At 51.2% G+C, this 23270-nt stretch overlaps 2 protein-coding genes across 4 annotated transcripts; one reads left to right on the top strand and one right to left on the bottom strand.

The window, feature by feature from the left end:
* Positions 1 to 109: 109 nt before the first annotated feature.
* NLGN2 (neuroligin 2) lies at positions 110 to 14966 on the bottom strand. Of its 3 annotated transcripts, XM_023529879.1 has the most exons (9): positions 14181 to 14966; positions 12030 to 12231; positions 11121 to 11831; positions 7755 to 7805; positions 5529 to 5678; positions 5169 to 5354; positions 4875 to 5067; positions 3900 to 4496; positions 110 to 3062 (listed from the first exon to the last, which is right to left on the bottom strand). In XM_023529879.1, the coding sequence occupies exons 3-9, from the start codon at positions 11587 to 11589 to the stop codon at positions 2189 to 2191; spliced, it is 2520 nt and encodes an 839-aa protein (XP_023385647.1). In that variant the 5' UTR covers positions 11590 to 11831; positions 12030 to 12231; positions 14181 to 14966; the 3' UTR covers positions 110 to 2188. The 3 variants fall into 3 exon arrangements, with proteins under 3 accessions (XP_023385647.1, XP_011357138.1, XP_011357139.2); XM_011358836.2 differs by lacking the exon at positions 12030 to 12231 and having other exon boundaries at positions 14181 to 14313; XM_011358837.2 differs by lacking the exons at positions 7755 to 7805; positions 12030 to 12231 and having other exon boundaries at positions 14181 to 14965.
* A 302-nt stretch (positions 14967 to 15268) lies between these two features.
* On the top strand, positions 15269 to 16727 carry TMEM256 (transmembrane protein 256). Its single transcript, XM_011358835.2, has 4 exons — positions 15269 to 15759; positions 16045 to 16076; positions 16306 to 16386; positions 16481 to 16727. The coding sequence occupies exons 1-4, from the start codon at positions 15675 to 15677 to the stop codon at positions 16622 to 16624; spliced, it is 342 nt and encodes a 113-aa protein (XP_011357137.1). The 5' UTR covers positions 15269 to 15674; the 3' UTR covers positions 16625 to 16727.
* Positions 16728 to 23270: the final 6543 nt, after the last annotated feature.

The following is a 23270-nucleotide window of genomic DNA, read 5'->3' as shown; positions in this document are numbered from 1 at the left end:
GATTTGAGTGAAGACCCCCTCTTCCTCCCTCATCAGTATACTCATTTCCCCAAGGCTTATTTTTTCGGAGCCCCTTGTCCCCACCTCCTAACATCACAGCAGGCAAAACTAACAGTTAAACTTTTGTATTTACAATATTTTCTTCATCTTTTGCCAGGTTTAAAAATGTGTACAGAGCCTCAAAGGGTGGGGACATGGGATTGTCAGGGAATTGTTCTAGGGAGAGGAGCTGGGCATTGGAGTCCGTGGCTGAATCATGGGGTCCCCCAGCCCCTCTCCCATGCCCCAATTTGGGGGGCATCTGTCTATAGGATTCAGGGCCCAGGTCCCTAGCATTTAGAGGGCATGGCTATTTGGAGAGGAACCAGACTAGGCAGAAGGGGTAGGAAAGAATGATGTTTCCATGGGTGAAGGTGGGAGAAGGGACAGTCAAGTTCTGGGGAGCCAAGACCAGGGATTCTGGATCTGGGTGTCAATGGAAGACAGCACCCCAGCCCCTACTCAAGTTTGGCACTAACAACCCACAAAATGACAGCAGATGAGGATTCTCTCCTTCTCCACTAGTGTCCCTTTCTTCCTGACATGATTCTTTTTCCCGTAGACTCAAATCCTTTCTCAAGTGCCCTCTGGGAAGTCACCTTACATATGTCTTTTCAAATACTTCCTGCTGGTGTTTACCCAAGCCCAGTTCTCCACTGCCCCCTCCATTTGTTCCTCAGCACAGCTGATCTCATTCTCTCCCCAAACTGTCCCCTGAAGCCTTTCTTCCCTGCTTTCCTCCTCTCCACCACTTCGTTCTTTAAGCTTTGACAGCTGAGAAAAGAGGAGGCATGTCAAAGGGAGTGGTCAGCTAAGGGTAGAAGCTGGTCTAACACAGACATTGGGTGGCTTCAAAGAGGGAGATAGAAATGGGGGAAAGGAAAACTGAGACAGAGAGGGAGGAATGAGAGATGGTGAAGATAAACTCATGTGGGACCCCTTTAGCTGCCACCTCCCCGTCCCCCATATCCCATCTGCCTCCACGTTTACCTGCTCTGGCTCAGGACTGGGGAATCCTTGGCACATTTTGGGGTTTCTTTCCCCCAAAACTCAGCTACCCAGTTTGGCACGAATGAGCAATGGTCTGAGGACTGAGGGAAAGGCTATCCTCAGACCCCAGTGAGGGCTTTGGTCAAACATGCATGGCCTCTAGTATGTGGCAGATCCCATGCCCCAGACCCCCAACCCATCATTTCTGGGGAAAGGAGATGCAGAGCTCTCCCTTCAGGGTTTATACATCCCCCTCAGCTTCTGTCAATTTGAAGTCTGTTTCCACCTGTTGTGTCAGGAGGCATTAAGTGCTGGGGGATGCAGGGAAATGCTGGAAAGAAAGGGACCATCTGCATGGGAAAACACACATCCACATGCAAGAACATGTTTCCACTCGGAGAAATGTGCCCTGGACCCATGGGAAAACAAGTTCCCAAACAGCACAGGGATGCATGGATCTCCCAACCCCCTGGCATGGATTCTGTGTCTGTCATCTGTAGAAGGTGAGGCTTACCCAGCAAAACGTGCTTCACCTGACTTGTGCCACGGGGGCTTAACATGCTCTGCCGGGGTAGATGAGGGGGGCGGGCAGGGAATGGGTGGCTATGATTTCCTCAATACATTCCAGGTACCACTCTTGCTTTTCTGGTGGCCAAGGGTCACTATATGTGACTATATGTGAACACACCACTTCCAGGGTCTCCATGGGGTAGGGGGAAGGGAATAGATGGGAGAAGGCATGAGGGAACATGATTCTGAGGTTTAAATTCCCACAGAAATTCTTTGAGGGGGCCAACATGTGTCCAGGGTGGCAAAAAAAACCTTACCCTGCACATGGGAAAACACACCCCCTAGTGAGAAAGTACACCTTCGCGTGGGAAAATTCTTCCACGCTTCCACACATCGAAGACTGGTGTCCCAATAGAGGAGACAAATGCCCCCCCAGTTGTTCAAAAGCCCAGGTCCAGAGAAGAGAATGGGCCTCTCTGCATGGGAGAAACACGCATCCCTGTGAGGAAACCCATTTCCACCTAATGCTTCTCGACATGTGAAAACTCCACAAGAGAAAAGCCTGTTGCCAAGTCCTCTTCCTTGCCTTCCAAGTGGCACTTCCTGCGAGCGGGAGGGCTGGGAAGGAGGGCCCCCCCCAAGCTGCCCCCTATACCCGGGTAGTGGAGTGGGGGTGGGGTAGTGTGTTGTTGTGGCTGGTAGCGGTGGGAGGAGGGGCAGGGAAGGGCCCAAAGGGATGGAGGGAGGGTGGCGGCGGGGGAGGTGGTGGCCCCAAGCCGCTGGGTAGCAGGGTCAGGGCCCCAGGGGCCAACAGAGGCACATCGTCTGGTGCCCGGCGCAGGGCCAGGGTGTAGTCGGGTGGGCAGGCGGGGCGCAAAGCCTCAGCAGGGTCCGCCCCAACACCACCACCCCGCTTTAGCTGAAGTGACACCAGCTCTTCTTCTGGTGGTAGCTCTCGGCCAGTGGCGGGGAGCAAGGGGCCCCCACCAGGCACACCAGAGCCTGAGCCACCTGGAGGGCTGAGCCGTCTGCACCGCAGCTCCTGCCGCCGGTCCCGCTTGTAGTAGAGGGCAGCAAAGGCGAGAATGTTGAGGAAGAGGAGGGAGGCGCCCACAGCCACAGTGACGCTCAGCTCTGTGGAGTAGTCCCGGGAGTCCCCGGGGAAGCGGTCATAGGCCCTGGGGCCTGGCTCGGGCTCAGGTTCCGGTGGCAGGGTGGCAGGTGGTGGGGGCCGGCGTGTGCCTGGGGCACCAGGGGGTGGGCGAGGCGGCCAGCGCGTGGCATAGGGAGGCAGGCGTGTGGTGGTGGTGAAGAGCTCTGTGTGCAAGTTGTGCAGGTGGGGCACAAGCTCCAGCCAGAAAGCCACCTTGTTGGCGCGGTAGTTGTCACGCACACGTGGCTTCAACCCAATGTGCAGGTACTGCTTCTCCTTGCTGTTGAACTTGCTCCATACCACTTCCTCGAAGCGGTTTGGCTTGGTGTGGATGAACTTGGTGTCCTGTGGCACTGGCTGGTTGGGGTCGCTGTGGGCACAGGAGGGCAGGGAAAGGAGCAGTGAGGGTGAGGCTCCAACAGATGTGGAAGGGTGGGAGAGGAATGGGGAGGGGACAGACAGAGATGCTGAGAGCCATGGAGACAAGAATGAAAGTCAGAAAAAAAGAGGCAGAGAGACAGAGATGAACACAAAGAGAGAAACTACCAGAGACAGGGACAAAGACACAAACAGAGATAGAGACAGACTGCCAGAGACAGCTAGAGATGACAGAGGGACAGATTGGCAGAGACAACAAAGAGATAGCTAGTGAGAGAGGCAGAGGCTGAGACTGAGTGAAATAGAGACATATAGAAAGAGAGAGACAAAGACACGTGAGAGGCAGCCAGGGTGAAATCAGCAAGCAAAAAGCAAACCGATCAAAGAATGCAAAGGGAAAAGGAAAGATATTAATGGATTTTAAGAGAGACTTAGTGACAGCAATAAAGAGACAAACAGACACAAATCCTTACACACACTCAGACACAGATGGAAGCAGTCAGAGGGCAGAGCACAGGGGGAAGAAACAAAGAGGGTAGGTAGGCAAGGGAGGGAAGGAGAGACAGATATGGAGCCAAAGCCACCTAGTGAGTCCACCCCCAAAAAGGACAGGGACCTCTCTGTAACTCTGCTGAATCTCCAACACGCAACTCAGTGTCTGGCACAGAGAAGGTATTCAGCAGGTGTCTGAGTCGAGAAGGCAAGAGTAAGAGTGCATTAATGGAGGGATGATGGCCTTGTGAGAGAGTGAGAAAAAGAAGGAGCTGAGGATGGAGGGTGTGTGTGCCTTGGCTTTCAGGATGGCCCACCCAGCCCCTCTGGCCCTCACCCAGTCTTGGCGAAGTTGGTCCAGTAGGTCATGACCACGGCGCTGAGCATGACATCATTCTTAGAGAAGTTGCAGGGGAAGAGATCAGTGGCACCCACCATGGGCACACCGAAGACATAGGGAAGCTCATCCCCATGTGCTGCATCTGCCCACTCGGGCCGGCCCTCAGCCTGGCAGTGGTGATAGAAGGTGTAAAAGTAGACAGGGGACTGGTAGTCAGCATGCAGCTTGGCGGTGGCCACGGCTGGTGCCACCCACTGGTGGTCAGTAAAGAGCGCCAGCAGGGTCTTGCGTCGCATCTCACCATTGTCCCGGTCAGCCCAATCTGTGTACATAAACTTGATGGTCTCCCGCAGCACATCTTTGCCCTCCGGGTAGCCATACAGGTTGTCCACAAAGTTGGAGACTGTAAAGTCAAAGGCGCTGGCGGATACACCGTCCTCACTCTCTGCTGAGTCCTCCACAAACTTGAGGCCCTCTCCTTGGTTGACACCGATGAGCATGTCATAGTTGAGGAATTCTCCCTGCTGCATGAGGATCTCAGGATCATCCGGGACGACGTCACCATCCACCACGGGCCCAAAGGCGATGTGGTAGCTGGGGAGAAGGTGGCAAGGTCTCATCACCTGTTCACTGGCCTCCTCTCGGCTCATAGCCTAGTGAGCCCTCCGCCCAAAAGACCTTTCTTCCACAGATTAGAGTTAAAATCTCATCTGTGAGTCCTTCAGGGCACTTGGCCTGATGGGAAGTCTTCCCTGAAGCATTTCCTGGCACCTTGTGCATACTTGCTCTATTTGGGCACCCCCACTTAGGGAAGGCTTCCAAGAGAAGAAGGCAGGGCCTCTAGAGAGCCCTGAAGCCCACCTCTCCTTTCCAAATAAAATGCTTGTGGGCACCTCTCCCCCTCAACATCCTTGGAACCAGCAAGGAGAGTGAAGTCCTGGACCCAGCCCTCTCCCACCACTATACCCATACCGGGCGGGCTGTACATCCTGGTCCACCAGCTCCCGGGAAGGCTTTCGGCGGAGACACTCCACAGCTTCAGCACTATCCTCCCGGTCACAGCCCACCTTAGCTGCCAGCAGTCGTGTGTACTTGAGCGGCTGGTAGTTGACAGACCAGCTGGAAATGGCAGTGCCACTCTGGGCAATGGCCTTCTGGAATAGCCCTGGTGGGACAGGCAGGTTTCAGGCTGGGCACTATCAGCCAGAGAGAAGGAAAACCTGGTAGGTTCAGGGGTATGAGAAAGGCTGAAGAGATTGCTCGTACCTTCTGAATGGTGGGAGAGGATCAGAAGGTTGACACAGGAGGCCCCTGCCCCAGACCCAAAGATGGTGATACGCTCGGGGTCACCCCCAAAGTGGGCAATGTTTTCACTGAGCCAGCGCAGGGCCTGGATCTGGTCCAGGAGTCCATAGTTGCCTTTTGCAGCCTGGTCTCCGGTGCTGAGAAAACCTGGAGGTAGAGGAAGAAAGGGAGGCTTTCTGGGGGTGTTACAGCATCTTGTCCCTTTTCTGGGCAGCTCAGTCCAGCCCAGAAGCCATTCTGCTGCTGCTGAGCTTAAAGGAACCCCTCCCATCACACCCCGCTCCCAGACTCCAGCCCCTAGAGTTGGCTGCCCACCCTCACCGAGCACCCCAAGACGATAGTTGAGCGTGGCTACAATGACGTTGCCATAGGCGGCCAGGACGGAGCCATCGAACATGTTCCCAGTGCCCTCCATGTAGGAGCCGCCGTGCAGAAACAGCATCACCGGCTTCTTCCCAGAATCCCGGATATCTGTGTGGGGAGGGGATGGGTGGGTGGGCCAGGGAGCAGGGAACAAGGACATAGTGAGACCAGAAGCAGCACTGCCTAGCTCCCAGGCCTGCTGAAGACCAGCCCAGAGCTCAGGGGACATGTCACTCCTGTCCCTGGGGGGCAAGACCGGATTCCCCTCCTCCCTCCCCAGCTAGCCCTGGCAGAAGGTCCCTCCCCACCTCCTGCCAGTCTGCCCCACAGCACTTCTCTAAATGCCAGGCAGAGCTTCCAAGAAGCCAAACAGAGACAGGGGTGGGAGGTGGCCCTCCTCAGGGCATCTGCTGGATCCAGGGACCCCCTCCCCGCCACGCACAGTAAATCTCCTTCCTGCTCCTAGGAAGAGTGAGCTCCCAAGGCTGGCACTAAGAGCTAAAGATGCTGGGAGGGTCCTGGACTTTCCTCAGACTTAGGCCTTGGGCCTCAGCTCCACATGGTAGCCTGGTCTGTGGCTGAGGGGGTGCCAGGCCCTAGGGTCCCTAGGGGCTTGGTCTCCTCCCCGCCCTAATTCCTTTCTAGGTCACCTCCCTAGTCACCATGGCAACCCCCAGACTAATTATTGTGGCAGAAGGAGGCAGGGTAGGAAAGATTCTGTTTAATGAAGACAGGGTGCAGCTCTCTAGTCTTGGACCCCACCAAACTGACCTGAGCCCTGGGTTCTGCACCAGATCCCTCTCTTGTCATGTCCAAAAGAATTCCATAATCACTGCCACATGGCACTCCAGACTGGACTGAAGGGTGACTAACTCCAGAAAAGGGTGGGAGTCTCAGAGGGCTTGTCATAGTCCCCAAGGCTATAGCAAGTACCCTGAAGCCCCTCCATGATTCACCATAGCACCAGGGTTGGGGTCACCTCTGGCCTACAGGCCTTCCTCTTTCTTGACACCTGCAATCTCTGACCAGCCTGGGCACTCAGCAAACAAGAACCAGGCCTAGGCCTCCACAGCTGGTCTCTATACCTCTGCCTGCCTCCCTCAACCTGGCAGAAACTTTCTTCCAGCCAGGTCAACCAATAGGTCACTAAGACACTCCCTACCACCCCCCACAGGCAGCTTCCTGTCTCTTGTGTCTTAGGATCTTCTTCTCTGCCACCTTCTGTTCCCCTCTCAGTTCCCCTTCTGTGAACTCCCCAAATCCTATTCTTCCCTTTGTTCCTGAACCTCCAGTGGCCTTCCAGCAGTTCGGGCTGAAGTATCCTTCCCTCCAAGGTCCTGTCCTAAAGGTCCTCAGTTACCTCCTCTTCCCCACCCAACACCTCCACTCCCATTATAGGGGGAGGGGAGTCAGAAAGGGAAAGAACAGGAAGGGTGGCTGGGGCAAGAATTCAAAACCAACAACAAAAAACAGGATCAAGAAAGAAGAAAGAAAAAAACAACAACCAAAAAGCAAGAAGCTCTCGGGGCTGATTCAACAAGAAAAGAAAAAAAAAAAAAGAAAAAGATCCATTTTTGGAAAAAAAGAAAAAAAGAAAAAAGTTCTTTGCATTTTTTTTTTTTCAAAATTTTGTGGTGAAACTTCAAGATATTGGGCCCTGTTTTCAAAAATTTCCAAATTCTTTAATTTGCTTCAAATGTTTGCATTTTCTACATCTGACAGGCTTTTGGAAATTGTAACAGGTTTCTAATGTTTCGGTTGTGTCAATTTGCCAACTTAATTTTTTTCGAATTTGTTTTGTTCCAAATTAAAATTGTTTTTTCAAATGTTACACTTCACAAGGTTCAAAACAGTCCAAATTTCTGTCAAACTCTAAACATTTTATCCAATTCTTTAGTGTTTTTTTTCCTGGCATTCCAATTTTTTTTTCACGTTATTTTTGCCATATTTAGCTTTTCTTACAGGTTTTCTAGTGGTTCCAACATTGTTCAAATTTCTTTCGAAGCTTTCATAATTCTTTTTTCCAATTATTACAAATTTTTCTTTTCTTTTCTTTTTCGTTTTTAGTTGGGAGAACAACTGAGGGCCTTGAGGGCTGTGGGGGCATTTAGTTAGGGACAGGGCCGTGAACATGAATGTCCTCTTATCAGCAACCACATGCAGCAGCGGGATTTTTAAATCTACCTGTGTCTGGCGGATTGAGCGTCGCCTCGTCACGTTTTTTTGTGAGCGGACCTAAGACCGGGAACACAAAACAGAGAAAAAAGGACAATTTTGTGGGGAAAGATGGGGGTCAGGGGAGGTGGTGGATGGGGAGGGGAGGAGAGAAAGCAGAAAAGGGGAGGGTGGGGGGCAGAAAAAATAAGCCAAAAAAAGCAAAATTTGTTTGCAAGAAAAAGAAACCAAGAAAAGAGAAAAACGTTTCTACAACCCAATTTTGTTCCCCTCCCCGGAAAAAGTCATGCCCCAAAGAAAAGGCTGGTTTTGGGGGGTGGGGTGCCTGAGTGGGCTGAGGCCTGTCTTAAGACATATTGACTTGGCTGGAAAGGATTTGGCTTGTCGATGTGTTGGCTAATGGCTGGAAATGAAACAGTGTTAGAGGTGGGGTGGGAGGGGAGGGGAAGCTCTCCAGGGAGCCCAGGAAATCAAGGCCAGCTGTGCCACTGTGGGCCACCACTCAAGTAGGCCCTCTTTAGGGCCAGCCAAGCACCTCCCTGTTTCCCCAAGCTGTAGAGAAGAGGAACTGCAGCAGAAAGGACTCTGCTTCCCTCTGGACCAATCTAGAGGGCAGAGGGTAGGATGGCCTTGGGGGCAGCCTGCCCCTGACGTTCGCAGCCCCTGGAAGCCCTTAGCTCCCCACTGGAGGGTTGCGGGTAGGTCAGCTAAGGCTGCCTGCCCACATACCCAGCCTCTTAGCGTCAGCATTTCTCTTCCAACCGCACTCACAGGCCTGGCTTCTCACCCCATCTCCCCAATGTGGGGTGAAGCAGGGAAAGGGGTCATCAGGTCTTGCCCTCCACTCCACCTCTTCCCTCTGCACCCCACCCCCCCAACCTCATCCCTTACCCAGGCCTGCTCTCCTCCCTCCAAATGGTAAATTTCCCACCAGGGGAACCAGCCCCTAGCCAACCCCTGCTCTAATGCCAAAAAGCCCCCCTCCCAAATTGGGGGTTCAGTCCACAAATAAGGAATAGGAAACATAGTGCCCTGAGCCCGCCTGACACATAAGGTGACAGGAGGTGCTGGGAGGCAAAACGTGTGCCCACTGTCAAGGAAAGTTCTCAGACCGGGCCTAGAGTTTGGCTTCAGGTTTCTTTCAGATTGAGAGATTGATCAGGGAGAGCTGAAACCCAGAGAGACCTGTGGGGGTCCCTGGCTGACTGGTTTCTCCTCAATAGCAGGGGGAAGGATGGGTCAGTAAGCCCCAATCCAGCCTCTGAAAGGCTTCTCCCACTGGCAATGATGGCCCCATGGGGACTGATTAGGATCAGGGCCTGTTTGTCTCTGTGACAGGATTGGGATGGGGATGAAGTCAGCAGGGCATTAGTGCTCATGAGAATATTAAGTGTATGTGTGCCTGAGTCAACCTTTTCTTTCCAGAGCTGGTGTGAAGATTCAGTGAGATCACCTGAATGTGTCAGGCCTCAAGCAGGTCTGCAATAAGCAATAGTTAAAAATACAGAAGGTGTGGGCATGGGTGGTATGGGGGCAGGGTGGACAATTTGTGTGGAGGCCTTGGGGTAGACAGTCCATTGGTGGGAAGCGCTGGGTGGATGTTTCACATAGGGGGTGATGAAATAGATGGGGAGATTGGGTTGGACAGCCTACGTGAAGATGTGGGAGTGGAATTTTGAGATAAACAGTCTATGTGGAGGCACTGGAGTGAGGAATTCACAGGAGGGAGCCTGCTGGGTGTGGTAAGTGGTTCATGAGAAGGCAGGGGAATGTGGAGTGGATAGCGCTCATGCAGAGGGTGTTGGGATATATGGTCTATTAGGGTGCTTGGAATCTGGATGGGATTAGAGTGAATGATATTTCTGTGCACTGTGTGTATGGGTTACTATAAGGCATGGTTTATATGGAGAGGGGTAGTTAGGATATTAGGTTATATAGTTGGTATGAGCAATGTAGGGTGGATGGTCCATATGGACGGTGTTGGGAAGGATGTGGGTAGGCTGAGGTGCATGAGGTGTTCTGTGATTGACATGAGAACTTTGGGTACAGGGACTGTGGTATGAGTGGCCTGGCGGAGCACATGGTCCAGGGTGCAGGGTTATTGGGGTAAAGGTCTATCTATGTATGGGTGTTACTAGGGCACATGATCTATAACCAGAGATACTGGGAGCCACAGATATGGGTGATAGGATATACAATTTTACAGAAGTATTGGGGTGTGTGCTGTGAGAAGGTATTGGGAATTGTGATATATATGGGATGTTGGAGAGCATACACGGTCAGTGTGTAGGTTGGTTGGGTACATGACCTGAATTGAATGTTGAATAGTTGATATTCTTTATCCGTTGCGGGACTTGAGTACATCATGTGAAGGTGTTGGGTGTGTAGGGGTTCCTGGGTACCAGGACTGTGTGTTAAGTTGTTGGAAAATGGTCTGTGAGGGGTATGGTAGGAGTGGATGGTCTCTGTGGAGGTGTTGGGGTGTCTTGGAATAGTGACATGGAGTATTAAAAGGGTAATGTGGGGGCTGTGAGGATGGTCTATTGGGGTGGCTGGTATTCTGCTGATTACCCCTGTTGTAAACAGCTAGAAGGTACTCTGAAACATATTCTGATTAATCTCAGTGTGCTGAAGGTTGACAGGTGGAGAACTGTCCGGGGGGAGTGAGCTGAGGGCTATGAGCAGAGTGGTAGTGAACTGAGAGTTCCCTGACAAGACAGCCAGTTGGAGAGCCTCAGGGAAGGTGTTCTGATGGGGATGAGTGGGCTGTGCTGTGAGTGGAGGAGCCCCTGGCAAGGAGTTTCCCTGATCCTTCAGGGTTGTGTAGCAGTCTGGGTACATAGCATCCTGGAGAAGAGGCACTCAGCTCAGGTAAGGGGCTCTGGATGTGATGTGATAGATGGAAGTCTGCAGTGCTGGCCTGGAGGAAAGGAAGAGTCTGTGCTGTCCTTCAGGTATAAATGTTGCTAAATTCTGCCAGGGACAAGCCCAGGGGTGGGGATGGGAGGTGGGGCAGAGCTGGAGTTGGTCCTAGGCAGGTGATAGATACCTACCTCCATCACCTAATCACCCTCAGTGGCCACTCTGTGTGTGCCTCTGTGGGAACCAGGTTGGTAAGTCCAACCTAGTGCCTGCTGACCTTACCAATGGCTCTCTGTGGGCACGAAGAACTTCTGGGGTGGCTGTTTCTGGGATTTGTTCCTGAGTCTCCCCGAACCACCCTGGGAGGGCACTCAGAGCCAGCAGGGACATACTGTCCACTTGCTGTCCACACAAAGCCCAGCTCCCAGGTGGGCTGTGCCAGTGCCTGAGGATCTGTATGTGCGTTTGTGGGTTGTGTCCACGGGGTGCCCAGCCTGGTGCCCGCACCCTTACCGTCCTCGGTGGGCACGTAGAGATTGAGGTACAGGCAGTCCTCGCTCTGGTTCTGCACATAGGTGGCGGCTGCCTCCAAGTTGTCGGTGAACCACACAGGAAGCATGATGGCGGGCAGCGCCCCATGCAGGTTCTGTGGGCAGGCGGGCGGCAGGGTGGTGGCGTTGCGTACGCCGGGCCAAGAGGCAGGGGCCTCAGGCGGCTGGAAGCGGCGGGCACCCAGGGGTGGCGTGGCGTAGGGCACGCCCAAGAACTGCACGACGGGACCCAGGATCTCGTTGTTGAGCTCGCGCCGCACACCGCGCACTCTCCCGTAGGCCGTGTTCACCACTGGAAAGCGGTCCTCCCCGAGGCTGCCTAGGCCCAGGCCTGGGCTGCCTGGGGCACTGCCGCCGCCGCCGCCGCCGGGACCCCCTCCCCCACGTTGAGCCCCCGCCAGCCCCACCAGATACAGCACCAGGAGCCACATGCTGATGGGGGGACCCCCCCTCCCTCCCCGGGACCCCCCCCTCGGAGAGAGAGAGAAGGGGGGGAGAGGGAGGGAGGCCCCCCTCGCCCCAGGAGGGAGGAGGGGGCAGGGAAAGAAGGGAGGAGGGGGGTGGGGAGGGACCTGGGTTAGACTGGACAGAGAAGGGGTCTGTTCCTCTCCATTGGGGGGGGGAAGGGGTGGGGAAGGGGAAGGAGGTGGGAGAAAGTGAACTCAGGCTGGACCTGCAGGGGAGAAGGACGGTATGTAAGATACATAAGGAGAGAGAAACAAACAGAGGGTAGGTGGAAGAAGGGAAGGGAAATTGGACGGGGCAGACAAAAAGGAATGGGGAAACAGAAGAGACAAGTGGTTAGTGACTTGGAATTCAAACCAGTTGCCCCCCTCCTTCCACCCTCAGGCACCCTGGCACCTCCTCCCACCTCAGCAACCCCCTCTATCAGCAGGGACCCAGATAGAAAAGTCTGAGGCTGGGGGTGGTAAAAGTTCAGGATATAGCCAGAGGGGAAGAAGAATCAGCTCCCCAGACCCAACCGGCCACTCTTCCAGCTGCTTTTTCCCTCCCAGACAGGTTCTCCTCAGGGACTCAGGAGTCCCAGTTCCCACCTCCCTGGGAGGGATGAGCTAGACAAGGAAGAGAAAATAAAAATACCAAGTCATTAATTAGCAGGAAGTGGCGGGTTTGTTTATACGTGTTAATTACTCCTGAGCTGTAATTTCATCGCACTGAACCCCCAAACCAGGCTAGACTCGGGCCTTTCTTGGGACTGCACAAGCCCAGCACCGGCTCCTTTCAACAACCCATTCTCTAAGGATTTGTGCAGCAGCCGGACCCCTTTTCCCCTGGTCCTCTCCATTTCTTCCCTCAGAAGTTAAGGTGCCTTGAGGCAGGGGCTAGAGTAGGGAGGGGATGCTGGGGGGCAAATCCGGGGACAGATGCGTGATCCTGCGTCCGGTTGCTGGGCGACGGGATGCTGCCCCGCAATGTTACCTCGGCAACGGGCTGCAGCTTTAAGGGGGGGGAGGGGAAGGGTCTGGCTTGGTTATGGGGTCCATTCAGGGCATAAGAGCAATGGCATGAGTCGGAATGCTAGAGTTTCTCCCAACCTTAGCATAGAGGAAGAAGTATATATGTTAAGGGGAACGGGAGATTGGGGGCAAAGAGAACCCAAAGAGACCCGCCTCTTGCCCCTTATTGGCCAATCAGAGCCCAGTCCTACTGACCAGGCCTCTGGCTGAGGAGAAGGGGTGCTGAGGTAGGTTTGGAGGGCATCAGATGCACCCACTCACTGCCCCCCTGCCAGTCTTGAACAGCCTTGGACCCCAGGCATCTTTTCTTCCATGCACGGCATTTTGACCCATGTCCTGGGGGCTACTTCAGCTTTCTTCTCATCCCATCCTAGCTATTCACCTCCCATTCCACTTAACCAGCCCCCCATAGTTGCTGTTCTGATGCCTGGGTGCTCGGGGCAGCAGGAGCAGGACGAGGGAAGAAATCAGACTGAAGGGGCAGACACTCAAGTCATTTCAGCAAGCCCCCCCGCCCCTCCAGCCACCAGAGCTCTTTGCTGACTCGGGGTTTTCAGAGCCAGGCGCCAGCCCGCGGGTGGCTCTCTGCAGGTGTCAATTTATTCCAGAGATGAGGACACAGGAATCCTTACCACACACACTCAGTCATGCCCTCCCCCTCTTCAGGTCTTCTTAAGCTCCTATTCCTCCATCACCTGGAGGGGGCTTGGGACTGGCTCCCTCAAGATCTCTGCCCGTGCCAGGCTGGGCTCTGCTTCCATAGTCTTATCACCCCTCCCCCTTCCACTATCACAGTCTGTCTGCCTCTGTCACCCCTGTCCTTCTCTCTCGCAGTTTTTCTTCTTTCTCTCCTACTGGAGCCCCCCTACCCCATCTCTCTCCTCTTCATAGCTCTCCCTCAGAGCATTTTTCCCAGCCTCTTCCAGCCAGCATCAGCTCTTGCTTTCAGTCTCTCGCCTTCAAGTCTTTTTCATCTCTCTCTTCTATATCTCCCTCCTTGGTATTTCTCATCTTTCTGTCTTCTTCAAATCCCTTCCCCAAATTTCTCCCTCAAGCCTCCTCTACTTCTCTCTCCCTCTCTCCTCTCTTCCTATCTCTGTCTCCCCCATTTTCTCTCCCCTGTTCTCTCCATCTCTGTCTGCTACATCTTGCTCCCCCCTCCTCCTCATCCTCTGCCTTGCTCTCTCCATTCCTGCCCAGGCATGGCTCCCCCAGCCTGGGAGAATTGAGGGACAGGGGCTCAGGCCGCAGGCCCCCCCTTCTTCCTGCAGTGGGGAAAATGGCTTGGCCGGGAAGGGGAGAAAGAGGGGGAGGGGAAGATGGGAACACACGGGGTCTGTGGGCCCATTCAAAGGATCATTCATGGGCTGGAGAGAGGCAGAGACAAAGAGACCGAGACGCAGAGACACGGCGAGAGCATCCCTAGGCGGAGACACGCAGACAGAGCAGGCTGGGGGAAACCAGGAACAAGGAGAGAGATGGGGAGTGGGAGACCCTAATGGACCGCCACGCAGTCCCCTCCACCGGCCCGGTTTAGCTCCTACCTGGCTCAGCCCTGGGGCCGTGGTGCCTCCATCCAGGGCTCCGAGTAGGGGGCGAACCTGCTTCGGGAAGGGGGCGGCGGTCTCTGAGCCCCCGCGGTCCCGCAGGCCCAGCCCCCGCCCGCAGCGCCTCACCCGGCGGGGGAAGAGGATCGCCCCAGCCCCTGGGGGCGGGGCCGGGATCCGGTCGATCCCCGGGGAAAGGAGAGGTAGGAGATGGGGTCAGGAGGAACCCGAGAACTGGGAACCCCGCAGTGGGAACGGCGGAGCCAGGTGGGGGCAACGGGACAGGACTGGATTGGGGATCCACTGGCTCCGTGGGCCGGTTTCGAGGGACCAGAGGGCAGTACAAGCGGAGGATCCTAAGAGATCGAGGGCGGGAGGTGGAGTCCACGGCAATCCCCAGGAGCCCAGAGCCCAGGAGCGCAGGATCCGCGGTGCAGGGGCAGGGATCCAGCCGGAATCCTCGGGGAGGGGGAGGGATCTAGTCGATCCCGAGGGCGGGCAGGAGTGGGAGGTCCGGGGAGTCAGAGGGAGGGGGTGGGAGCTGGCACGGCTCCTAGGAGGTAAAGAGGGGGTAATGAAGAGGCTTCAGGGAACGCTCAGCAGATGGGAGGCCCGGACTCCTGGCTCCGCGCGCCAGGGCCCGCCCGCCCCGCGTCCATCCCAGCCTGAGAGTGATGATCCGCCGGCGGAGCAGCCGCAGCAGCCCCGCGCGTCACCGCGCGGCCGCCTCCCCCGCCCCCTGCAGAGAGAGCGGCGCACACCCCTCGCTCGCGCCTGCCTGCCCGCCCGCCCGCCCTCCGGAGTGTGGGGGGATTGGAGACGGTACAAGAGGGCGGGAGTGGACAGACCGACCGATGGACGAAGCGGACTCGGACGGGGTGGAGACATTTCCCCCCCTCCCCATCTCCCACCCTCCAGGCTCTCGCGGTTAGTGGGGAGGGAAGGAGGGTGAACTATCAGGGGGCGGAGCATCATATGAAGAAGGCGGGGCCTTTGGACCTGGAGGAGGAGCCATATGGACAGCGGGCGGAGTTTAATGGCGACGGGTATCCGTGGGGCCGCCTCTGCTTGGGAGAGGTCTGGTTTAAAGCTGAAAAGGAGGAGCTTGTGGAGAAAGGGGCGGAACTTTGCTTGGGGACCGGGATCTTTGGAAATTAGCCAGAGATGGGAGGAGGGTGTTAGAAGAGACGATCAACTTGGAAAGTGGGCCAATCCGTGACGCAAATCCTCTAATACCGCCCCATCAAGCCCTCCTCCCCACTGCTCTGCTCCTCCGCTCCTAACTGGTTCTGCTTTCTCCGCCCGCCACACGTCTTCGCCACTCAGCAGAGGTTTTACAAAGGCGCAAGTAAACGGGTTGAGGAACTGGACGCTGAAATGAACACAGCCCGGATTGGGCATCTGTGCACCTTATTTGCATGGGAGCTCGGGATTGGCTGGCCTCTTGGGAGGCCTGGGCGGTGTTTGCCCTGCGCGTGACTATCCATTACCATGGCTGGACCAGGGACCACCTTCCGCCGCTTGGGCGCCTTGTCCGGAGCTGGGGCCTTAGCCTTGGCCTCCTACGGGGCACACGGTAGAGGGCTAGGGATGGAGCTGGGACTGTGGTTGGGGCAACCTTTGAGGTCTGGTGCAGGGGCGGAGTCTATGGGAAGTGTTGGGGCTCTCATAGACCAGACAGCCCACGAAGCCTTAAACCTTTTAAAGTCGTTAGCCTGGTCCAATTGGTTCCCAGAACTGCCCATGCGTGCTTCCACCAGTCAGAAGCTTCCTGGGGGCGCCCTTTCTCTCCAGTGTTCTCCTGGGTCCTCCCAGATGTTAGGGCGTTAGGACTAGTAACCTTTGCCTCTCCTTTCCACAGGCGCCAGGTTCCCGGATGCCTACGGGAAGGAGGTGAAGTAACTGTGCCTGCGGGTCTATGAGGGCACAAAGTCTGGAGTCTCTGGGGGAAGTAGGGGAGAGGCGGAGCGTGGCTCTGTGGAGCAACAAGGGCTGCAAGCTTAAGGCTTGGGTGCCTGAGGGAGACGCAAGCTGGGACTTCAGTTGAAGGTTGAACTTTGTCCCACGGGATCCAAGCTCCTGCGTTCCTTAGGACGTCCCTCCATTTCTCGTTTTCTTACAGCTCTTTGACAAGGCCAACAAACACCACTTCCTACACAGCCTGGCCCTGTTGGGGGTGCCCCATTGCAGAAAGCCTCTCTGGGTAATCTTACCCCCTTGCCTAACCCCGACTAAACCCCACCCACTCCTTATTCTGCCCTTTTCTTACTAGCTTGTATTCTTTGTATCTCCTTCAGGCGGGGTTACTGCTAGCCTCTGGAACCACCTTATTCTGCACCAGCTTTTACTACCAGGCTCTGAGTGGAGACCCTAGCGTCCAAACTGTGGCCCCTGTGGGAGGGAGCCTTCTACTCTTGGGCTGGCTTGCCTTGGCTTTTTGAGCTTCCTTGTGTTTAATTTCTGGGTACTCTTTTGAGAGTTGGAGCCGAAAGGGGATTAAAAGAGAAAGGCAAATAAAGAACTTTTGAGTCTTTGTTCATATAACTTTTTGGAGGAGGAAGGGTAGGGATTGTCAACCTCTGAACTCCTTCCCTTTAATCAGATTGAATCAGTGAGCTTTGGATCTGGGAATTCTGTTCACTTCTAGTTAACTTGTCATAAAGTTTTTAAACTGGTGGGCATCAAAGTCATAAAGAATGCTTGAAATAATTCAGATTCTTACTGAAGCCCTCTTTTGGGCCTGGGCATCTGTGTTCTAATAAGCTCATCTTGTGATTCTGATGCCCACTAGAATTTGAAGATTGCTGTAGGGTAGTAGTTTTCAGCCCTGTCATTCCACAAATTTATTGAGCACTCATTCTAGAGGTCAGGGTTAAGGCAAGGCAGGACAGGAGTGCCATTACAGCAGTCCTCCCTTATTTGGGGTTTTACTATCCACGATTTCATTTTGTGCAGTTTCAGTTACCTACAATTAACTGTGGTCCAGAAATACTAAATAGACAATTCCAGAAAGAAACAATTCATAAGTTTTAAATGGTGCGCTGTTCTGAGTAGTGTGATGAAATCTCGCTGTCCCACTCTGTCCTACCAGAATGTGAATCATCCCTTTGTCCAGCATTACCAGCCTATTTGTCACTTAGTAGCCATCTCAGTTATCAGATCGACTGTCGTGGTTTGGCAGTGCTTGTGTTCAAGTAACCCTTATTATATTTAATAATGGTCCCAAAGTGCAAGAGTAGTGATGCTGGCAATTTGGATATGTCAAAGAAAAGCTATAAAGTGCTTCCTGTAAGTGAAAAGGTGAAAGTTCTTGACTTAAAGGAAAAAAACACATTTGCTGAGGTTGCAGAGATCTACATCGAAAATGAATCTTTTAATTCTCTATCCATGAAATTATGAAGAAGGAAGAATTTATGCTTGTTTTGCTGTTTTACCTCAGACTGCAAAAATTAAAGCTACAGTGCATGATAAGTTCTTAGATAAGATGGAAAAGGCATGAAATTTGTGAGTAGAAGACATGAACAGAAAACACGTTCCATTAGCAACCTGTCATGTCAGAAAGCATTGAGCCTGTATGAAGACTTCAGCAAGGGTATGTGTGTATAGGAAAAAACAGTATTTGTAGAGTTCAGTGTTGTCTGTCATTTCAGGCATATACTGGGGTCTTGGAATGTATTCTTGGATACAGGGGGACTACTGTAGTTACACAGTACTTTGGGGTTCAAATCATGTATTAGGGGTCAGAAAATGCTTCACCGTGCTTGAGATGATCTTAAAAAAACTGTTGTGTGAAAGAAACACAGTGAACAAAGAGACAAAGGTGGGGAATGGAGGAGTATGGGGCTAAATGAGTCTTCAGTTTCTGAATTAAGCAGAAAAGGTGGCAAGGCAGGCTGGAGTAGCACCCGTGGCATGTAGAGAACTGGAAGATATTTAAGGGGCACTATTTAGTAAGCCAGTGCTCATCAAGTATTGATCATATGTCAGACATTACAAGGAAATTCAACTGTGAAGAAGACAGATGTCATCCTTTCCCTCATGGAGTTTTCCATCTAGTAGTAGAAGTGGACCTTAAACAACTAAACACAAATATACCATTGTGAGTTGTGCTGTGCTTAAAGGAAAAGAACAGGGAGTCGGCAGAACTGGGGCAGTGGAAGGTTTGCCCCTTTAGATGGAAAGACATTGCAGAGAAAGTTCATTTGAAGCTGAAATTAACTGCACAAAATGGGAAGGAAGTATATTCTAGGCAGAAAGAATAGCTTGCAAAACAGGCCAAAGAGCAGTTCAAAATCCTTGAAGCAGGAGAAAATTGGGTGAGTTAGAGAAAGCAAAACCAGTGTGGCTGACAGGTAGTAGATGATTAGGCAGTCCCAGACGGTCAGTGCAGGCCTCGCAGATAGGCACTTGGAATTTATTTGTAATGCAACAATAAGTCATTGAAAGGTTTTTAAAGTGAGAGTGCTAGGATCTGATTTATATGTTTAAAAGATGTAAAGAACCAATCAGAGGAAGGCAAGGATGGCAACAAGGAGACCAGTCAGGAGGCCACTAAAGAGGTCCATGTGCGAGGTGGTGATGGTAGCTTGGCTTAGGATGGAAGGGGTGGTGAAAGTCCAATTAATATATTTTGAAAGATAGTGCTGATAGGACTTACTGATAGATTGGACATAAGGGGTGAATGAGAGGGAGATTTCTGGCTTATATACCTGAGTGGATGGTGGTGCTGTTATTCAGATGAGAAAAACTGAAAGAAGGGCAGACTAGGGAAAGGTAGATCAGAAAGTCAGTTTTGGATATGTTGCTTCCACAATGTCTGGGAGGCATCCAAGTGGAGGCACCAAGCAGGTAGTTGGGAAGCTCAGGGAGGTATCTGAGCTCAAGAAAAAGATCTGGACTCAGGTTTACTCTGCAACCCTGTCTGGTCAATCTTCCTTCCCATCTCTTCCCCATAAATGCCCTTGGAAGGATCCCGTGAATCACTATGACCTCCTGGTTGCCAGATCCAATGAATCTCTGCAGCATTTGACACAGTTGGCCACATTGTCCTTGAAACACATCATGTTGCTTTTATGACACCACTTGCCTGGTTTTCTCTATTTCTGTGGCTGCTTTGCCAGCTTCTCCTCTATGCAGTTTAAGTCAAGTTTCCGAATTTTAATTAGAACTCCTATGTATACATTTTTAAACTCCATCCTTTTTCATTTCTATCTTTGTGTATGTTTTTAAAGTGCATGTCTGTTATAGTATACTGGAGGTGCATACTTGATTTTTCGGAAGATGTGCATTCAAAAAAGTACGAACCATTTCTTTAAATGAGAGGATTTTTAGGTAATCTCATTTAGCCCCATATCTTTAATTATGATCTGCATACTTTTAAATTCAGGATTTCTATCTTTCACCCTCGTCCCTACTGAGTTCCAGACTCCTATAGCAGCTGCAGTATAGCAGAGTGTTCAGTGGAGACCTGAAGGAGTTAGGTGATGAAGAAAGAAAGAGGTGTGTTCCAGATCAAGATAAGAGCTTTCAAGGCAGCCCTGAAGCAGAAAGAGCCCAGTACATTTGAGACCTGAAATAATTTTTGAAAGATGCAAATAAATATGTGGATGGTCTTGTGCTGAGGGGTTGGGACTGTCTTCTGAGGACAATGGGGAGTCACTGAAGATTTATATCCAGGGAGGAGGCATGATTTGAGAATTCAAATTAGAGAATCACAGTATTTCTTCATTTTAAAGATGAGTAAAATAAGGCCTCAGAGAGGTCTTGCAAAGCAGCCCAGAATGCCAGTGGCAGAGCCAGCACTAGATCCTCAGGCTCCTACCTCCCAGTCCAGTGCACTTGATGCATTTCCATCTTCCATCTCAGACAATATCTGGGAGTAGGAAACCTCCAGGTAGAGAAGACCTTGGCATCTGGAATGGCCACCGTCCATGTAATGTGATCTCTAGTACATTAGCTTTGGTCCTACCAATGGGCCAGGCTCTTAGGAAACCAAAATAAATAAAGCTCGCTTGATAATTTGTCCCTGTTACTACTGCACCTTGCATCCAGTCTTTTCAACAGTCCTGTAAGTTAGTGGAAAGTGAAGCTAAGAGGTGCAGTAACTTGTTCTGTATCGTATAACTAGGATCTAGGTAAGCTGTGATTCAAACTTCTGTCCAATTCCCAGAGCTAAGTTCTTTCCTTCTTGTATAGACCAATAAACTATTTCAGCAGTGGAGACAGACCCTTTAAAACATAATTTGATACAATGTGTTCAGTGTTACAAGTAGATGTTCAGGTGTGCTTGTTTGGCCTTTGAGGACTGATAAGACTTCCATCTACCTGCCAGGTTTTCAGCATGCATAGCTCACCAGAAAAAAAGGGACAAGATCATACTGGTAACAAGGCAAGAGGGAGAATAGGAGTGCCTGGAGCTTAGGATGGAGTGGGCAGCAGGAAAAGACCAAACAGTAAGGGTAGAGCCCACACTGTGAAGGATCTCCTGGTCCAACCCTGAGTTAACTTTGACTTCTCTTCTCCTCACAACGTATATCTAAGCCATCATCAAGTACTGTTGGCTCAAATACATAACTGGAATCTGACCATTTCTTACTACTTCCATTGCCCCTGGTGGGAAACACCATCAAATCTTACCTGGCTTTTTGTAAGAACTTCCTTCTCTGTCATTGCATACCTACAGCCCACTGTGGATAAAGCCAGGGGAGAGACAGAGACAGAGAGACAGGTGTCCTAATACAGTAGTCCTCAGCCTTAGATGCACATTAAAATCTGCTGGGGAATTCTCAAAAAGTTCTTATGTCTGTACCTCATGCCAGATATTCTAATTTAGTTGATATGAGGTAGGGCCCATGCAGAGGTATTTTTCAAAGCACCCAGCTGATACTCTGCCCAGAAGAGTCCCTGAAACTCCGCCTCCCCCAATCCACGCCCCACCCAAGCCACATCTAGGTGTATCCTCGGCGAGTCCGGTGCTCCTTGCTTAACAGAGCCAGGACTCACACTGGTGGCAGCTGGCCTCGGTTTCTGGTGTGGTTTCTTGAGGCAACTATAAGCACAGCATCTGGAGATTGCTTGCTGAATCTTAACAGGTGGCCCTGGAGGGACACAGGTTGGGGTTAAACCTGACCTACAGCTGAATCTCTTTCAGGACTGTACCACTGGACACCTACTACACAAAGCCACACTGAGAAGACCGGGAGACTTAGGAGCTTTGCTGAGCACACAGAAACACACAGAAAGGCAGCCAAAATGGGAAGACAAAGAAGCAGAAACCATATGAGAGAACAGAACAGAGATCCAGGAATAATGGAGTCAAGCAATCTAACAAATGCAGAGTTTAAAACACTGGTTATAAAGAATCTTAAAAGCAGCAAGGGAAAAGCAGTTAGTTACCTACAAGGGAGCACCCATAAGACTGGCAGCTGATTTCTCAAAAGAAACTATGCAGGACAGAAGGGCTTGGCACAAAATATTTGACATAATGAAAACCCAGAATCTACAACCAAGAATACTTTATCCAGCAAAGCTATCATTTAGAGTTGAAAGACAGATAAAAGAGTTTCTCAGACAAAAATAAGCTAAAGGAATTTATCAATACCAAGCCAGTATTACAGGAAATGTTGGAGGGACTTCTTTAAGAAGAAAATAGCATGTATTAAAAGCAGAATGGTAATAAAGAATGGTAATAACTACATTCCTATCAACAAGTACCTCAATGGAAAAGAATTAAATGCTCCAACCAAAAGACAGAGTGGCTAAATGGATAAGAAAACAAGACCCCTACATATGCTGCCTACAAGAAACTCACTTCAGATTAAAAGTCACACAGACTAAAAGGAAGAGGATGGAAAAAGATATTGCCTTGATGGACCTAGAGGGTATTGTGCTGAATGAAATGAGTTGGATAGAGAAAGACAAATATTGCATGATTTCACATACATGTGGAATCTAAAGAACAAAATAAACAACAAAAGCAGTACTAAATTCATAGATACAGAGTATATTTTGAGGGCTACTAGATGGGGGTTGGGGGATGGAAAAAAAGGCAAAGGGATTAAGAGGTACAAATGGATAGTTGCAGAATAGACATGGAGATGTAGAGTGTAGCATGGGGAAGATGTTTAATAATGTTGCAATAAACATGTAAGGGGGAAGAGGTGTACTAGATTTAGTGGGGTGATTGCTTTGCCAGTTATGTGGATCTCTGATCAATAGGCTGTACAACTGAAACTGGTATATTATTGTATGCCAACTATAATTGAAAAAAAATCATTGAATTGTACAATGAAATTGTCTATATTTCAATAAAGCCAGGAAAAAGAAAAGTATGTAAACCGCTTTGCACAGTGACTGACATAGTAAGTGCTTGATAAACGTAATCATAAGTAAAAAAAAAATACACTCCCTAAATGATTCTAACTTGTGGCTAAAGTTGAAAACTACTGTTTCAGTATGTAATTTTTGTCTCTGCCCAAACCCTTCAACATTTTCCACCTCAGAATATAATCCAATGGTCTACAAGGCCATATGTGATATGGCCTCCTGTGACCTCTGTTACCTTCCCCTTACTCATTCCATTCTAGCCACACCAGCCTCCTTTTTGCTCATTGAACAAGTAAGGCATACTTCTGCCTCGGGGCCCTTGCCTTTATTCCCTTTGCTTGAAATACTTTTCAATTAGAAGTCTGTATGGCTCAATCCTTAACCTCCTTTAGATCTTTGCTCAACTATCACCTTCTTGGTGCTGTCCTAGTTCACTCCAAAATTACAACCCCTGCCCATCACTCTTTACCCTTCTTATTCTTCATAGCACTTGTCACCATCTGGCTTCTGATGTATTTTATTTACATTATGTCTTTTCTCCACTAGAATGTAAACCCCAGGATATCAGGAATTTTTGTCAATTTAACTGGTATATATTCCTATTACCTTAAATGCTGTCTAACATACAGTAGGTGCTCACTAAATTTCTGTTGAATAACTGAGTTTCTGTATGTTTGTGTGTTTTAGTGGAAGCTGGTCCATGGTTTAAGCCATGTAGAATCTGAGGCACTTAGGGATACCAGGGGAGAAGTCAGGTACTTG

Source organism: Pteropus vampyrus, unplaced genomic scaffold (assembly GCF_000151845.1).
Source record: "Pteropus vampyrus isolate Shadow unplaced genomic scaffold, Pvam_2.0 Scaffold44, whole genome shotgun sequence".
Lineage (NCBI taxonomy): Eukaryota > Metazoa > Chordata > Mammalia > Chiroptera > Pteropodidae > Pteropus > Pteropus vampyrus.
Note: the sequence above shows the minus strand (reverse complement) of the source record. Positions and strands in the feature narration are given on the sequence as shown.

Excerpts from the sequence above, each read along its gene's own strand:
- NLGN2 (XM_023529879.1), bottom strand. The coding sequence starts at position 11,589 with ATGTGGCTCCTGGTGCTGTATCTGGTGGGGCTGGCGGGGGCTCAACGT. Across the intron at positions 5,679-7,754 it reads GCTCAATCCGCCAGACACAG|ATATCCGGGATTCTGGGAAG; the intron begins GTAGATTTAAAA and ends CTCCCCACACAG. Across the intron at positions 3,063-3,899 it reads ACCAACTTCGCCAAGACTGG|CGACCCCAACCAGCCAGTGC; the intron begins GTGAGGGCCAGA and ends CTGTGCCCACAG.
- TMEM256 (XM_011358835.2), top strand. The coding sequence starts at position 15,675 with ATGGCTGGACCAGGGACCACCTTCCGCCGCTTGGGCGCCTTGTCCGGA. Across the intron at positions 15,760-16,044 it reads GGCCTCCTACGGGGCACACG|GCGCCAGGTTCCCGGATGCC; the intron begins GTAGAGGGCTAG and ends TCCTTTCCACAG. Across the intron at positions 16,077-16,305 it reads CGGATGCCTACGGGAAGGAG|CTCTTTGACAAGGCCAACAA; the intron begins GTGAAGTAACTG and ends GTTTTCTTACAG.